This window comes from Ischnura elegans, chromosome 12 (assembly GCF_921293095.1).
Source record: "Ischnura elegans chromosome 12, ioIscEleg1.1, whole genome shotgun sequence".
Lineage (NCBI taxonomy): Eukaryota > Metazoa > Arthropoda > Insecta > Odonata > Coenagrionidae > Ischnura > Ischnura elegans.
In genome coordinates this window covers 44068648-44087030 of record NC_060257.1, presented here as the reverse complement: position 1 = coordinate 44087030, position 18383 = coordinate 44068648, and the positions used below count along the sequence as shown (strand labels likewise).

General features: G+C 40.8%; 1 protein-coding gene and 1 non-coding gene across 2 annotated transcripts in view; one reads left to right on the top strand and one right to left on the bottom strand.

The window, feature by feature from the left end:
- The window catches only part of LOC124168676, a 164193-nt gene that overhangs the window by 108534 nt on the left and 37276 nt on the right, over positions 1 to 18383 (top strand). Inside the window, exons 7-9 of the mRNA XM_046546940.1 lie at positions 4723 to 4928; positions 5049 to 5103; positions 11568 to 11977. Of these exons, the coding sequence (XP_046402896.1) occupies positions 4723 to 4928; positions 5049 to 5103; positions 11568 to 11977 (671 nt within the window). The remainder of the gene's footprint in view (positions 1 to 4722; positions 4929 to 5048; positions 5104 to 11567; positions 11978 to 18383) is intronic.
- On the bottom strand, positions 4210 to 4282 carry Trnav-gac. Its single transcript has one exon. It is a non-coding gene; the product is annotated as a tRNA-Val (tRNA).

The following is an 18383-nucleotide window of genomic DNA, read 5'->3' as shown; positions in this document are numbered from 1 at the left end:
ACCGCGCTGAATGAGGCACCGTTGGTGGAAGGCATACTTAAAGACTTAGAAAGAAAATGCATGAGGTTTGGCAACACTGCTCCTGGAGCAGATTCACAATGTTCACTCGGCGGAGGTGTGAGAGCGGCTCACTGATGCCACGCCTACTGTTCGCTGATTGGTAAAGGCAAAGAGTCACATGTCGAGAAACTTTCCTTCCCCTCATCCCCTCTTGCTTTGGCCACACCAGCTCACCCGCAGAGATAAAATTAACAGAGTATAACAGCGATTGCAATACCACACTTGGCTTGATGACAGTATAAGGCAGTTGTAAATACGGAAAGTGGCAGAGTGAGCTATGGAAAAGGGGAAGGATAGAATGACCGTGTGATTCAGAAAATGATGGGTCGAACAATCACTCTTTCGGCCCCTAAAAACCTATCGCTTGAGCTATTATTCATTCGGTCGGAAAAAATGATCGTGCGATTCAGGCTTAAGGTCATTTGCACCATATGAAAGTGTAGGTAGGGAAGGGTGGAGAGAATTCCGCGTCGGCATCCGAAAGGCGACAAGGAGACCTCGGCTTAACGTCCCATCCGACGGACGGAGTGTTGGGCTTGATATGTCCTCCGCGCAACATTCAAGCAGGGATCGGGCAGTCTCTGAAAATTCTCTGCCACCGATGGGATTTGAACCCGAGCCCATGGGGTGCTGTGCGAGTCTCGTCTCGGCGGTTTCACCGGAAATCCAGCCTTTCAGGATAGACGTCAAATTATTGCTCTCTTATTTTTTATCTGCTCACGTGACAATGTGATGATGTATCGTGCATATAGTCATACGCTGAACAAATTTCAGCTGTATAACAAACTATCGGCTATCACCCGAATGCACCATCTTTTCATTTGTTTGTTTATTGTTACTATCAAACTAAGTGTTTCTGTGTGCCATCTCAGGACAAGAAGAATTTTAATATATGATGATCGGTCAAGACACTTTCAAATGCTTGTATATATGGACACGTTTATATACTTAAATTTCATATAATCAATCCGAACTTTGAGGTAATATCCTAATCAATCAATGGCACATTCATTATAAATATTCTTGAATAAAAGATACTTAAATATTTACATTCAGGATAGTAAATGGACTAACGAGAAATTTTTTAATCAAGGTGCACACTATTTTTTTCATCAGACGTAGAAATCGCTTATTCCAGAGTCATGAAGGCTTGAACGTGCATAAAAAATATATTATGTACTCACAAATTCATATGATCTATGCGAACTTTGTGTTAATATTCTTAGTAATCAATTAATTTCTTAAAAGTTATTGTTCTGATCAAAATACTTTAAAATACTTATTTTACGATAGTAAATGGGCTAACGAGAACATTTTCAATCAAGGTGTACATTATTTTTTCATCAGACGTAGAAATCGCTTATTCCAGAGTTATGAAGGCTTGAAAGTGTATAAATTATATATTATTTATTTATAAAATCATATGATGAATGCGAAATTTGTGGTAGTATTATAATTAATCAATAAATTCATTCTAAATCATTCTTGTGTTAAAAAATACTTTCAAAACAATTTATTTCACGAGAGCAAGTGGACTAACAAGAAAGTTTCAAATCAAAGTGTACAATATTTTTTCAGTAGACGTAGAAATCGCTTATCCCAGAGTCATGAAGGGTAAGTGGTTCTGTAGGACCGAGTCAACTCTTAACCACCTCACCTCCTCCCACTATTTCGAGTGAGGAGACCCTTCCTAATGATAATGGCGATGAGGGCATTAGGTTTAATAGGCGTTCAAAGCGACCGAGGCGGCCGCGGCGGGAAATGCGGACGGTGCGCCCGGATCTGCCGCGGGCACGTTCGAGGTAGGTTCGGGGTGCGGGCGGGGGGGGTCGGTGACAAGTCGGTTGGCGGGCGACGCGGCCGCAATCGCCGTGGTCCTCCGTAAGTGGATGACCGCTTGAGGTGTGTGCAGGTTGTGGAGAAGTGTATGTGAGAGTGTTTGCAACCAGGATTGAAAGCCGTACCCCGCATCCATTTAGACGTCCTAGACCGAGCCGCTACCTTGCGACCTTCCCTTCAACTACGGGTCCGCGGTCGGTCCGTGGCTATCACCATGCGTCGCCATTTTGCCGGAAGAGCATCTATCTCACAGCTTTACCGCACACTTTAATTTTTTTAAATTCGGATGCCCCTTTTTTAACAGTCTCACAATTGGGGGAGTGAGAAGCCATGAAGGAACAAAAGTAATTTTTTTCTAAACAGAGTTGGGTACAGTAATTAGGTAATGAAAGCAAACGAGATCAACTGGATATTATTTAGCAATGCATTTCATTTATCACTCGATGTCAGCACTGAACAGACTCACTCGTATCCCTTGCCCACCAAGATTTTGTGCATGAAATTCTGTTTTCTTACTCTAATAAGAGAAAAAAAATCACTTGTACCCGCTGACTTCTCAATCTATAAATTGTTCTCTCTGTATCGGTAATTACTAAAGTACATCTCATGATAAAATGTAACTAAAAATCGTATTTTCCATACTTAATTATATAAAACTCCACTACCGACCATGGGTTCAACGTACTATGTCATTTTCAAGGAGTTATGTATAAAAGTATGTAAATTATCATTTGCGGTTTAAATTTTATCGTGCATACATCGCATTTCCACCACGCCAAGAGTAAAACGATATCATAAGTACACCTCAGTTTTATAATATTTTTTTACCTTCTACTTAAATCTGTGACGTAGTAAAAATCTTAATTATATTCTAAAAATCAGGGTTTTTATTTACATCATTTGCTAACAGCGGTCTAACTACAGTACACTTACGTTTAACTTATTCCAGCTTGAAAACCGAATTTACGGATTTTGGTCATCTAGTTTTATTTTTGAATGGAACTTAATTAATTTTATCCCCGCTTTCGGCGCTTATTCCAATAATATGCCATAGTATCGATGCTACCAATTCTTACTTTGAATCCATAAATTATACTATCATGTCACAAATGTTAACCCTTACACAATAACATCAGTAACTTTCGTTAAGTTGTGAGTATGTTCATTAAATTAGCGGAATTGGCCAAAATGCATCATAAGAATGTCCTCCTCAGCACAGCGTGCCTAAAAAACATTTGAATTAGGTCCTGTGTTTTAATTCTTTTCGGGATTCTCGCAGGGTAAATTTACCCATAACGGCCAACGTTCCCGAGAATCCCGAGAAGAGTTTTCCCGCCTTACCACCACCATTGTTTAACCGCATTATTCGCCGGGAAAGCATCAAATCATATTTGCATCACTCTTTTACTTATTACTATCTGTAGAGAAGCGGCTTACTCTTTCGAATCAGTATGCAACGTGCTGAACAATACCGTCGATCCACGCATTCATGTTAGGAGATTTTATCTTTTTCAACTTTTAATTGGCGTTTGAATTTTCCGTCTTCGGATGTTTACAACTACCTCAACCGAACACCTCTCTTCATTACCGGAATCAGCCGCGGTGAAATTTTTAAGATATCACCCGCAATTCACATTTTGTGCGAAAACTACAAGGAGAAAAAATTCATGCGCCCAGACCGGGATTCGAACCCGGGACCTTAGCTTAACAAGCTGAAGAACTAGACGGGAAATCAGGAGATCCGGGTTTGATCCTGGTGTAGGCGAATTATTTTTTTCCCTGTGGAATTTTCGCAAATCTGACTTCATTTTTAGCGCATTTTCTCATCAATGGGAAGAAAATGCGCTACCGTATTCGGTTTGTCTGTATGTATACGTCTTTATGCATATCTGTCCTCACTTTCACGTCAATTCACAGAACACCATGCAATGCAACATGACCTCGATGGTGGTTCGAGGTTCGGTATGGAATGCCATTCCCAAAAACACATGATGGTGCCCAGGTCTCGAATCCACGACCTTGGCCTGAGGCTTTGTTTGATTAGATATGATGATTTTTTTCGCGATTTTCACGAATTTTGCGAAATAACTTCACTAATTTTGATTGTATTGTTAGGTATAAGTTTGCAGAATAGGCATCGAGTCATGATCTTGACTCAAGGAAGTGAAAACGCGCTGTATGTCATTCACTGCAGTGAGTACTGAACTATTTTTTCCTTTCACTGCAGGAACAAGTGACTTTGTACGCAGTCACGCGCACGGGTGCAAAGTTAAATACACCAACGGATGAAGTTCGACTTGAAAAAATATTTGACTTAACCGGGATTCGAACTCGGATCTCCCGATTGTCGGTCGGGTGTGTTAGCCAGTTACACTACCAAGCCATTTTCTTAGAGCGAACTTCGGGATGCGTTTTACCGAACAAGATGTTGACGTCACAAGTCCACACTGTGGCACATGTGTCGAGGGCCGTCCTTACTAAGCCGATGTTGGGGTGAAGAACCCTTATTTGTCGCTGGTGTGCGACGACGAATTTCAAAGCACTGCAGGAACAAGTGGCTTTGAACGCAGTCATGCGCACGGGTGCAAAGTTAAATACACCAACCGATGAAGTTAGCCTTGAAACAATATTAAAAACCCATCCCGAACTTCTCTCTAAGTAAATGGCTTGGTGGTGTGACTGGCTAACACACCTGACTGGCAATCGGGAGATCAAGGTTCGAATCCTGGCTAAGTCAATTTTTTTTCAAGGCGAACTTCATCCGTTGGTGTATTTATTTTTTCCAATATTTTTACTAATTTTTTTCTGATTTCTTTCCATTAGGCATGGCCCGAGTGCGACGATCTCCACGACTACGTGACGGTGTACGACGGCTATACTACGCGCGACCCGGTGCTGCTCCGCTTCTGCGGCGGTGCCTCATCCTTACCCTCCCCGCTCCTCCCGGTACCCTCCACGCCCACCGCCGTCTCCTCCGGACCCGAGCTGCTCGTCGAGTTCACCTCCGCGCCCTTCGGCACCCTCCAGCCGCACCTCGCGCCGTCGGCGGCCGCCGCAGCCGCTGCCGCCGCGTCCATGGGAGGCGGGGGCGCGGGTGGGATGCTCTCCGGGTTCCCGCCCACCGCCTCCAACACCGCCCCCGGAGCCAACTCGCCCCCGCTCGGACTCGCCTCTGCCATCCGGGGCTTCCAGCTGCAGGTCAAGGTGAGTGGAATGCCTTTCATCGTCACAGGTCAACAAATACCTGGGTAGAAAAAAGATTTGACACTTTCCCGGCGAATTACGAGACCTGTTTTATTAAATGAGTATTATTTTGAAATATTAAAAAATAACATCAAACATTTGTGTTATTATTTAAGTATTCTACTGTTTGCGGTAGATTTCTAGTAGAAATTAAGGAATTGGGTGAAATTAAATGTAATTAATATTTATATTTTCGAATCGTCAAAGATAATTTGTTCCTTCTCCAGGTTGAAATGGAAAAGTTTAGTTCCTTCTCCAGTTTTCTGATTGTTCCTGCGGCGCAATTTTTTCGTTTTATCCATAAACCTCATCATCTTCCTCCCCCTTTTCCGCTTACTCAGCTTGTCTCAGGTGTTACTTCTTACTATGTTTAAATTTCTCGCTGTTAGTAGATCTTGAACCTTTTTCTAAACCTTTCTCTTCGCCTGGGCTAATCTAGTTATAATTTCTTTCTTGCTTCTTTCATCGCAAGTCCTTCGAAATCCTTCACGAACCATAGAATTAGTTCATTTACTTTACCAGTTTTTCCCCCATTATGATGTTATTCTGGGCTTCTTATCTTCTGCTGCATACTATTGTCTTAGGTTTGTTGGCACCATTTGGGTTTCGGTACCAAAAATAAGGAGATGACTCTATATTGATTAAATGGAACATTACTCATTTTATAAAATCGTATCCGGCTTGATTTTGTGGAAGTTCTTTGGACAAAAGTGGAGTATATAAATTAAAATGTGACGATTGTGGAATTTGTTATGTTGGTTAGACTGGAAGAAGGTTCAAAGACAGAGTGAAGGAACATAGAAGAAGTTTTATGTACAATGACGGAAAATCTTGTTTCGCTAATTATTTATGCCTCGGTAACCATTTTAGCAATTTTGACATACATATTTTACATTGTATTGGCAAAGGGCTTCAACTAGATTTTATGGAAAAATTCGAAATTGTCAATAGCCCGGATGGACTTTGTAATGATGTTTTATTTTGTACTGACTCTCCTTTGTTAAAATGCATCCCCATGACGTCAAAACCCTGACCTTCACTCCGATCCACTCGATGTATGTTTTCGTCCTTCACTCACTTGTTCACCAAAACCGTTTCCCCTCCCACTCCCCCACACCTAATTCCATATGCCCCCACCTCCTACCTTGGCCTGGGTATATATACCGAGAGAGTACTGAGTTTTTTCACCTTGAAAATGACACTTACGTGTTGAAACCATGGTCGGTTGCTGAGTTGTGACATTAAAAGTGTGGAAATTACCATTGTGTTCTTCTTTTTATCATGGATTATTCATTTTACACTCAATTTTGATTTTTATTTTAATTTTAATTTCGTATTTGAGGAAATTTTCATTCAAATATTTCTTACTTACATTAACCATTTTCGGGTGTACCACTGTTAGAATCATCATCAACAGTCATCAACCGTAAGATTGGTTTGGCGCAGCTCTCTACTCAATTCTTCTATTGGTTAATCTTGTAATCCATAATTCTCACGCTTTACATCCGATATCACGTGTCCTATGCATCCGTAGTTCAGCGCTACCGTTCTTTCCTTACTCCTTTCTTTCAACGAATGAAATTAATATCGTCATACTTTCATTCGTCTTAATGGGTGCATCGCCTAGAGATTGAACGAGTTATATCACTAGTTCGTGATCACTCTGACTATAAAATTCCATCATCGGCCTTAAGCGACGTTCATTTGTGGAGCCAAGAGTGGGAACTCGAACTTAATCTGAGCTAATGCATGTCGGTACGTTTTTTGCAGAGTTAGTCCAACTATAACCATGTTTATATAACTATATTTCCAGGTCCAACAGAAGCGATAAATTAAGAGAGATGTTTTTCCGAACGGATAGATATGGGAATTCGTTTTCCCGCGAGCCATTAAGGACTTTAATAAATGCTAGTCGTTATTTTCTTAGAGCACTCCCTTTTTATTTGTAAACGGATGGTGTCCTACACCCCCTGCCACACGCCTTTTAGGCGGCTTGCTGGGTATTATGTAGATGTAGACATCCATTTCTTCTCGTACCGTTGGGAACCCACCATTGTTGTTTTTTATCTAAAAAAATAAGTAAAATCTATCTATCCTTTTCTGCGTGTGTTCACTACGATAATTTTCATATTATCGTAAATCCTTGATATTTAACCACATTTTTCACCTGTGCGTTTACCTTATCCACGTTATGTACCATTGTTTTCAATAATATGTAGACACCCAAGAGTCCCACTTGACTGATGGAGCAGGCTCGTTGAAAACTTGGAAGGTTGGCACATGAAGCAACCTGCATCCTTTGCCTTCACGGCACCAAGAGCCGACGAGGACGGACGCGGACGCGACTGAGTGACCGAAGCTGGAGTCAAACTCCAGTAGCAATCCCAAACGAGATTAAGATTAGCGGATGGAGTGCACGGCGGTAACTCACATCCACCCTCTCCTTGGGTCGTTGGAGTGTTTTCTTTCGGGCTCCGTGGCGAGGTTTATGCTATGATTAGATTCATATTTGGACTCTCCGTTTATGTCTTCTACTTCATTCAACCATTCTTCGTACTCGGTGTGTGGGTCAAACCCAAACCGTTCGAAGGTGAAGCACGTGGTCCCTCCTGCGCGAAACATTATCTGCGTCCCGTCCTTTCTTTCCGTCCCAGAGTTTTAGTGTAGTTTCGACCCGAAGTAGTTTTGACTCTGATTTTGTTTTGACCCTGAGTTTAGCTCCCAGGGTTTAATTCTTTTTCGTTTAGTTTCTGCATTTCGCTTTCGGGAGCGAAAATATTGAAATTTTACTGGTTTTTTACTTTCGTTTCACTTGCCATCCCTGGTGTAAATGGCTGGTGTTCTAACACCCTTCGCCACACGCCTGTTTTGGCGGCTTATGGGGTAGTATGTCGATGTGATTGCGTGCATAGTTTGTTATTTACGCAGTACTCCATGTTTAAAACTTTATATTTGGGTTACTAGTTTTTCATTCGTGGCATTTTTCGAATTCTAGCTTCCCTTTTTTCCATTTCCCTCATCTTCCCGTGTTGCACGACAATGTGAAAGCGCAGTCACGATGCTCAATTAAGAGTGACACACGTGCTGGAATTCGGGAGGAATTTAATCCCGGCTTGATTCACCCGGAATCTCTTTCTCAACGCCTCACTTTTTTTAAAACTGCGATTGCTTTTTCGTCGGAAGCGTTGTTTTTTCGTTATTCCTGCATAATCCCGAGCGGTGAAGAGATTAAACTATCGAACGGGAGAGAAAGAAAGGGCTGGACTTTCCACTCTAAAACTCACTCGAAGAAGGGTTTTTGCGCCATAATCCCGGCGAGATTAGAAGTCGGCCATGCGCGCGGAAATATGAGAGCAGGTCAATGGACCCTCTTATTGATTCTGCACAATTGAGAATGTAACAAGTCTGTGGAAGACCCCTCCCTGTGCTTCATAAACCACCCCCCTCAGTACCCCAAGAGTAAAAACCAATAACAGCAGCGTCCTAATTATATTTTTTGCCGGCGAAAAAGCACGCATTATCTCGCACCATTGTTGTTTTTCATGACCCCATTTATATTTTGAATAGCTGGAAACCCATTCTCCTTACTGGATTCTTAATGATGTTAATATTTACTTTGTATTTAAGGAAAATCTCTAATTAGTTGACTGAAAATCCGCGAAGGCTTCATACTTAATAATCGATAGTGGAATTCGCCATTGAAATCTTTAAACGCGATTTATTTCTTAGTTAGCTAATGAGAATGGTTATCCAAAGTGATATTATTATACATGATTATGATGATGGTAGGATTCACCATTGTCATTATCATAAGTCAACAATCCTAAGAATGGTGTGACGTAGCTCTCCATTCAGCCCTCCTATCATCTAGCCTTTTCATAGCCACGTATTTCCTCTCTTTTTCATCCTTTGTAACCTGTCCTATGTAACTCATTCGAGGCCGTCCCTTACCCTTCTTTCCTTCCACCTGCCCTTCTACGAATCTTTTCATCAGGCCATCATGTCTCATAATATGGTCAACTATGTTGTCCCGTCTTCTTTTCAAGGTTTTTAGAAGACTTCACTTTTCTCCTAACATTCCTAGTACATCCTCATTACCTTCTCGGTCGATCCATTTTAACTTCATTCTTCGGTAGCACCACATTTCAAATGCTACCGCTCTTGACATCTATGCTGCTGTCAACGTCAAAGCTTCGCTTCCATAGAGAAATATGCTCCATGTGGAGCAACTGATAAATATTTCCTTACTTCTGTACTTATATTCTCGTCTGTAAGAAGATTCTTCTTCTTGTAGAAAGCCCACTTCGCCTGCGCTATTCTGCTGATTATTTCTTTCTTGCTTCATCCATTGCTCGTTACTTGGCTTCTTAGGAAACAAACAAGGAATGGAATGGATTCATAGAAAGGGATTAACCATGAACAGCATTTAACGCGGTTTATTTCTTGGATATTTAATAAGAATAGTTACAATAGCTAATAGTAGAAATAACGGAAATTTTGCACATAATTCGTTTGTACTGTAAAATTCCCCATTAGATTTTTTTTAAATTGAATTTTGGTAGCTCACGAAAAGCATCCTGTTTCATCGTGCAATAATTTCATACCCCTCTTGCATGGGTTATGATGATTTTCCTCAAGTTATTTTGGAAATTCGCGTGTTAGTTACGAACTTTAACTAACGTTCCGGTATTCCTGGTTAATTATCATGTTGTAAATACAAATTCTTATAATCTTCTAGGCAATTAAAATTTTGCTATGCAATTCTTTATGTTATAAATGCACTTAAAATTGAAATTGAAATCCCGCATTACATCTCATTGGCAACCCATAAAAAAATTAATTTCCATGAAATTCGGAGAAGGCGTATGGAAAAAACTGGCCAGCTATTTATTGCGATATCTCTTGTGAAGGATTTAACTTCAAATTTAGATTACTTTAATTATATTTTTACAGAATGTTAATAGTAAAGAATAGAATAGAATTCGAAGTAATTACTTCGTCAGATAAATGTACGCAAGTACGGAATGATCTCTCAAGCGTTTCCATGCAATTTCCTATCTGACTTTCGGATATCGATTTCATCTCCCTCTCGGGTCTTTCGACGATATCTTGATGATACAGGTATTCAGCAATTTATTCTCTTGAATTGGAAAAAGATATTGGTGAGCTAGACGTGAAAAAAGTATTGGAGCTCGGTGAATCAGAATTGACGATTGTATTGGACGCATTTTGATGCAGTCATTACGTATTCTCTGGAAGATAAAATCGAATGAAACATAAGTGCCACTAGAATGTAAGTGACGTACGTGACATTTAATGTTGTACATGTTTACTTGTTTTGTAGACGCCCCAAAGTTGTGACGCTAGTTTTTCGTGAAATGTTTATTTAATTCTTGGTTATGTTTCTGTAAATCAGCCTCCAGAATCAATGGAACAGAGATAAAATATAACCCCGTGGGCTCGGGTTCAAATCCCGGCGGTGGCAGATATTTTTTTCGGAGACTGCCCGATCCCTGCTTGAATGTTGTGTGGAGGACATTTCAAGCGAAACACTCCGTCCTTCGGATGGGACGTTAAGCCGTGGTCCCCTTGGTACCTTTCGTTAAGAGCAGGCTAATGCCGACGCCGGGGTTCTCTCTACCCTTCCTTCCATACTCTTCCCTCATGGTGCAAATGACCTCAGCTGTCGGTCGCCTCCTCCAAATACCATACCGGTAAAGGATAACTGTTTTCACATTCATCCCAAAACCTATAATAGTTCTTGGGATGGATTCTCAATCGCTAAACTAACCTTACCACTTTTGAACAAATTAAAGGAAACAAGGCAATTGTGATGACTACATCTACTGTAGCTAGGAATAGGCAGGGTGCATGTACGAGGTGTTTCCGAGAAGTATGCGGCCAGTGTTCATCTCTCCGTGTTGGTGCTATTCTTCGTCGTCCGGGCCTTGGCATTCTTCGAAGTCAACCTCATTGAATTGAATTACACGCTCCTGGTGGATTTTCAACATCTTAAAGCAGTTCTAGAACGCAAATTTTGGAATGAACTGCAGCTCTCGCGTCGCATTACTCTGAATCGTCTTGGCGTCGTATAACCGCTTTCCTTAGAGCGCCATTTTCAATTTTGTAAACATACAAAGGTCGCAGGGAGCTATGTGGGGACTGTACTAAGGCTGGAAAAGCTTTAAAATCTTGTGTTTTGCGACCTCTAAACGTGAAACCATCGGGCTGAAATATTTAGGATATTCATTCTGCACCCCATAGGATATTTTAAGAGGTAGAAATAAAAATCCGAGAAAGAAATAAGCAACACCCTATTGCAGGTGCAGTGCCCAGCGCTTGATTTTATATTATGCCTGTTGTTTCTTTAACGGGACATACTATGGACATTTCTAGAACTTCGTTTTTTTTCTCTTTCACCACAGGTACAGTTCGTAGACCAAGACTCCTACCTCTACGCCCGCAACAAGCGCTGCGAATTCTGGATCAGGCCCCCGAGGCGAAGGGGACCGGACAGCTTCGGGGCCTCCCCGGGGGTGGGCGATATCCCGACCCCACCTCCGGACGGCAGCGCCGGGGGCAGCGGCGGAGGAGGCAGGGAGTTCGTGTTCGCGGACCTCCGCGGAACCCTGAGGAATCCTGTGCATTCGCTGGCGGCCAACACGACGTGCATCTACCACCTCATTGGAGACGAAGCGCACGACGAGGGCCGGGGGCGGGAGGATGGGGGGGACTCGAGGGGTGACGGGGGTTGGATGGGGGGCGTGGGGGCGGCGGGGGCGGGGGTTGTCGGAGGGGGGCAGTGGGGAGGACGGAGGACCAAGCCGGAGTATCGGTGAGTGCCCACCTTAATATGATGATTGAATTCGCCATTTTTTTAAAATTGACCATTTGAAGTGAATACGTCTGGACACGATAAAAGGGAAAACAGAGCTGAAGGGATTCTGCACTTATTAACCCTCTTGGTGGAAATCTTGGGTGTCGTCGAGATGTGGTTATGGAGAAGAATGGAGAAGGTGAAATGGGCAGAGAGGAGGAGGAACGAAGAAGTGCTGGACATGGTGGGTGAGGAGAGGTAAAAAATTCCCCTGGACCGGGAATCGAACCACGCACCTTTGGCTTTCCGGGCCACTGTGCAGATCACTACGCTATCCAGATTCTTTAATTCTCATGGCAATTATACCGAGGCTCGTGGTACTAGGTGTTAGGCCCTCGCGGCCCATCAAGGATGGCAACGCGAGGGAGAAAGGACTTCCAAGAAGCCACAACCGGTTGAGAGCCTCAAACCTGCGCAAAAGCCGCGCAAAGCGGTATGTGTAATATTTCAAACCCTGCCGCGTGAACGGCGGTGAAATATACGAGAATTGCCCTGAGAAAAAAATTTATATGATTGCCATGAGAATTAAAGAACCTGGATAGCATAGTGGTCTGCGCAGTGGCACGGAAAGCCAGAGGAGAGGTAGCTTCTAGATGAGATACGGAGGAGACAGAAGGTATGGATGGAGCGAGTACTTAGCGGGGAGGGCATGTTGAAAACGGTGTCAAAGGGTAGTAAGTTGGATAAACGAGGGATAGGAAGGAAGAGAATAGGCTTTTTAGATAGAATGAAAGGACGTAGAATTGAATGGAGAAGTACATGAAGAGAGTAGATACTACCAGAATGTTTTTAAGTACTCAATACAAACCTACCCTAATCGGTAGAATAGTTTTACAAAAATTTGATTATGTCTGTAAAAGAAAAACACCAGGAGGTAGTGTGGTTATGCACATATTTTTTTATTTGCTGGTGGGGATATGTATTTTCTGGCGAAGATTTGTAGGAGCAGTAACCACTGAAAGTAATCACCTTGATCCTATGATATTTGACCCAACAAAATTGCGTTTTAAATGTACAAGGTTGGTTTGTCGAAATTTGCTTGCTTTACAGGGATTTCCTTCCTGTTTTTCGGGTTTCTACGGTAACCATTGCGTTTATAAGGTACTTAATCGACTTCAGGGGGTTGTCATCCATCCCAATGGTGTTATTCAGTTTTAAAACGATGACGATGCTATGCTTCGAAGCGCGTCGTGATCTTTCGCAATGAAATCTGAAAACAGTGCGAAAATTTTATGTTAGTCATTCATTATAACAGCTATTTTAGTACTGCCATTGTGATGTAATAAACATAACTGTACTCCAATTACATGATGATTCCGCCTTGATTAAAGTTTTACGCAAACATTTTTGCCAATATTGCGATCTTTTTTTTTACAACCTGAGGATAGGTAAGGGTAGACCTAATCCTTAACTAAACCATATGAATGTGAGTAGACGATAGAGACTAGAGTATTAGAATTCAGGTTTCTTCAAGAAACTTCAATATTAGAATCCGCCACTTTGGTGAGATTACTCTGTAAGCTGGGCTTATCCATGTGACGTTTTTCCTCTCTTGAAAATGAATCCTCAAAGAGTTTCAAAATAATATGATTTCTTGAACTATTCTCTGTTGTCCCAAAGGGTTAATTTTTTCGGAGAAGTGAACTTATAGTATCAATACATTTACAACTACTCCGTTAACAGCATACAACGGACCTTACAGAGGGAGTTCCAACGTTAACAAAGCACAACACAATCATCCATGCCCTGCTTTCTACGGCATACATAGCGGTTAAGAACTACCTTAGCGACTTTTGTATGTAAATATTACCCATCCCAATGATAGCATTCAATTTTAACCGTTTATAACCCAATTTTTCTTCTAAGTAACATCAAAAATACATACATTTTCAGCTCTATTCGGGAAAGATTTAATCAACGTGTTCTTATGTGCTGTACAGTTTAACCCCTGCGTGACTGTGCGGGGTAACTCAGTTACCACGAATTATGTTAATGTTGTATAACTTTTTTATTTGTCCCTTTGATATTTTTTGTATTTGAGCTTAACCACTTTTTCGATATTAAGGTGACGATTTTTTTTACTTTTAAATTGATTTTGCAAACTTGATTTTTATTGGTGGGGTAACCGAGTTGGCGAGAAGAGAAAAAAAAACTTGTTTGTTGCATGAGTGCTAGGATAAAAGTCGAATGCAATAAATTCTATTATATTATAACTTCAGTAATGCCTCGCACAAAATCTATGCAAAAACCTAAATGTAGTCTACAATCAGTGACGGATCTATGGGGGGGGAGGGGCTAAGGGGCTACGCCCCTCCTATTGGGTGGAAATATGCACTAGATAAAATCGAAGTATTCTGGGGTGAACACTTTGTTCAAAAGTATTTTGTTAGATTTTCCTACATAACTAAATTTATTAAATTTTAAAGGGATCATCTAACCAAGCGGGATTCGAACCCGCAGCCGATGGTTCGGCAGGCGAGGACTTCACTTCACCTCCATCGAAGCCGGCTAGGTAAATAGGTAACAAGTGTCTATATCCCCAACGCTAGATAACTAATGACTTTTTTTTAATGAATCAGTATCGGCTTCGTTCTTTCTAGTTAGTGAAACGGTGTTATGGTGAAAAGGCTTCGAATTACTCATCATATTTCATCCGTCATTTATTAATCTAATAAACTTACCATTTCATCATCTGCTTATCTGGACTAAGAGTCCATTATTGATACGATACGACTTATATTGAATCAAACGTTTCCATCAAATTGCGTTTATTAGATCGCGCACAAATGTTTGTAATGTCGGAAGCACTTGATTGGGCCAAAGCGTTGGAGTATGGGTAACTTCGTTTAGCGTGCGGTCCATTTAAATGTTTGATTTCCGCAGTTAGCTTTTTCGCTGGCTGAACCCCTAATTCCGGCAAACATTTAGGCTCAAATCGTTATGGAATCCATTCACCCGACTTCGTGATTCCGTCATTAAATTCTGACCGGTATATTGTTGATTGAATGCAATCGGTTGCAAACTCACCATAATTTATTTTTGAATCGTGCATGAAAATATTTTTTTTTTCAATCAAACTTGTGGCGTCAAATATATTGTTATACTTTATTGCTGGGCGGCAACCATATGGAAAATTCCCTTGTGTGCCACTTCAATTTAATTAATTGGCCGTTAAAAAATATGCGACAGGGAATCTTTCGGAGATTCGATGAAATTTGTGGACGGCGTATTAAACCAGGCGGCGTCACCATGCCTGCGGTGTTTTCGCTCTTCATTTTTTTTCTCTTCTCAAAATTTGATTTTATATGGGGATAAAAAAAATTCACGGTGATTCTTTACACGCTATCAACAGTATGCTCATCGTTACCGAAAATATGTTCCAATTTTTTCGACTTATCATTTTCATTTCGATCTCAAAATTTATTGCTGCGTGTTTGCGAAAAAAAAGTGTATCAGTTTCAACCGCGAGTGCCACATTCCTGTTACGACCGGTCCAAAACTTATTTTTTTCGTGCACGAGATTCGTTCCATCGCGTTTCGGTCCGATGCATAGATTTTTCCCCAATCGTTTTTGCCTGGTAATGAGACTGTTGAACCTTCAAAGGGTAATTTAAAGTTTTTTTTATTCCATATGACGAAGTTTATTGAGCACTTCAAACGAAATAGCGCGCAAAAATGTAATGACACCGATCGAAAGTATTACATTCGAGAGCGGGTACGTCATTGGCACAAAATTGGGCGTGAGTTATTTTTTCACCGAAGCCACGGAAAAGGTATTTTTATCATTTTTTCCATAGCGTATAACAGTTTAATAATTCCCTCATCCTATTTCAGCATGACCTAGTTAAGGACGTAAAATATATTTCCACAAAAGGCTTTAATTAACAATTTGTCGGTCCAAAAATACCTCTTTGGATCCTCTGTTAGGGTATCCATGACAACAAACTATGGTAAAAAATATAGTGATAAAAATTATGGGAACAAAATATGATTATTTAAAGTGGAGAGAGTCCTTCGACAATGTTTCAGCAATGAATTACGTATTAATTAAGTGAATTATATTTGAATAATTAACGAACGGAAAAGTAATTAAATTAAATTGTTTTGACATTAAAGGCGGATTTTTGAAAGTATACACGCCATAAAAATTTTTTCTCGGTTGCAGGCTTAGTAGGGCTGTATTATTGTTTAAAGTTTGCGGAATCAAAACAAAATTAACAAAAGAATATAGATAAACGATGATATTTTTTTATTTTCAATCAAAGTTTGGTAAAATCAAGTATATTAAAAATAAAATCAAACAATGATTCTCTTCCTTTCCGCAAGCGCAATAAGCGCAATTGCGGCCAAGTTCATCAATTTACGGTCGTATAGAAAAATTCCTATTTTATCTTTTCATTTCGCATGGAATATATTTCAAACTAACCATAACCTTCAGTAAGTTACCTCATTATGGCAAGCGTTAAACTAACTACGTTAGCTTGAATTTTTCTATCTGCTCCCTTGATGGTATTAACCATTCGTGTTCTTTGTGGTTTCTTGCAAGATTAAACGCTACCAATTTTGAAGACCTCTTGGGTTTTCTGCCATCGCTATCGTCCTACTACGTTTTACGTATCCATATAATTGTGAGTTGATTTTCCTTTGAAATACATAGATCTAAATTATTGTACAGCTATTCTGGCATTGTATTTTCTGCTTTTTCAAAATCATCATCATCACACCAATGTTATATATAACCTCTATTATATTCTGCAGGCGACTCTTTATATCTATCAACAAGTTCCAAAATTTGCGTGAACTCTTCTCTGGATTCTCACCGGGTTAATTAATTCATAACGACCAACGTTCCAAGCTCCGACTCGGGGGAAGGAGCTATAAACGTTGGTCTGAGGATCAGCCCTGAGGATGATCCCCGTGTCGTAGCTTGAAACGTTGACCGTTATGGATAGATTATCCCGGTGGGAATCCCGAGAAGAGGTCACCCACATTATTCGCCAGGATAGCATCAAGTCATAGCTCCAAAATTGTCTCCCTCTCCTCATTCCGTACCTCATCGATCTTATCACCTTATTTTTTACGTTCTTACGATTTGTTGGCTATTTCCATAACTTTAATTTCATAATTCCGAAAATTATGGTATTGGCTAAATTAACTGCACTCCGTGTTTTCAAGGAAACGCTAGTTGGGAGGAATATGATTTTGTTCTTTCCCGGCGTATGATACTAGTGAAATCTTCTCGGGTTTATCGAGGCACCGATGAAGGAGCGTAAAAATAACATCTGACCAGGCCAACCAGAAATATCCGCTGTAGCAGAACATAGGTAGTGTCGACATGAATTACGAAATATTTTTTGCCAACGCCATATTACTTTCCCGATCGAGATCCGAATAGAAACACAAATCTTCAACCGTGACTCAGGCTAATCTTAAAACATCGCATGGAATTCAGCGCTACGAAAAATCGAAGAAGAAAGGCTGAAAATTAGTGCGAGCCAATCAGAAGGAACCTGAAAACTTTGCGCGAAACGATCCGCTATTTAAGAAGGCGCCATTTTTCGGATTGCCATGCCTTGCGAACGATGGTGGAGGTAGCCATCGAAACGTCGGCCTACACGCAACTCAATCGGTGGAAAACCCGAGAAGATTTCACCTGATGGTTGAAAGGGTTTCTCCATCCATTCCATTTGTATTTTCTACATGTCATTATCAGATGAACTATCTTTCTTTCTGGTCCTTCCCGATCAGGAACGAGTGCTCATATAGGAGTTATTAATTATTCACCCGCCAGTGAAACTATAGGCTCCTTTGGGTCACGCTATACTTTCCACCGCAGCAACCAAGGGGACTCCATTAAAGGAGGCCCAAGAACATGGCGTTTAAGCGTTATATCTGTTGCCCTTTCGCGCGCATTTTATTCAGCGGCGCCACTTGGCAAATATATCTAGTTCAGTGTGGCTTTCTCCTTTAACCGTAATAAAAGTGTTCATTTTTAGTTAACAATCGTCTCGCTTACGTTTAGGAATGGTTTATATGATTTCTTACCTTAGTTGTGCATTACTGCCGTGTAAAAGGTGTATATGTCCTCTCGAAAGGTGTATATTTTTTACTGGTAGCGCCGCGAGTGGCAATTTTGAAATATGATTCAAATGCGACAAAAATTCTAGCAGAGGTCTTGAGAATCTCAAATCTAATAATCCTTGGCTACGAAATTGTAGCCCAAGATGTTGGAGACAGGTTTTGCATGGAGAGTACACTAAGCAGCGAAAGGATATTAAAAATCTTGGCAGAGCGAAGAATAAGGATATTAAGTCGTATGAGGTATTATAAGGTATAGTTTAATGATATTTTCTGGTAACAAATT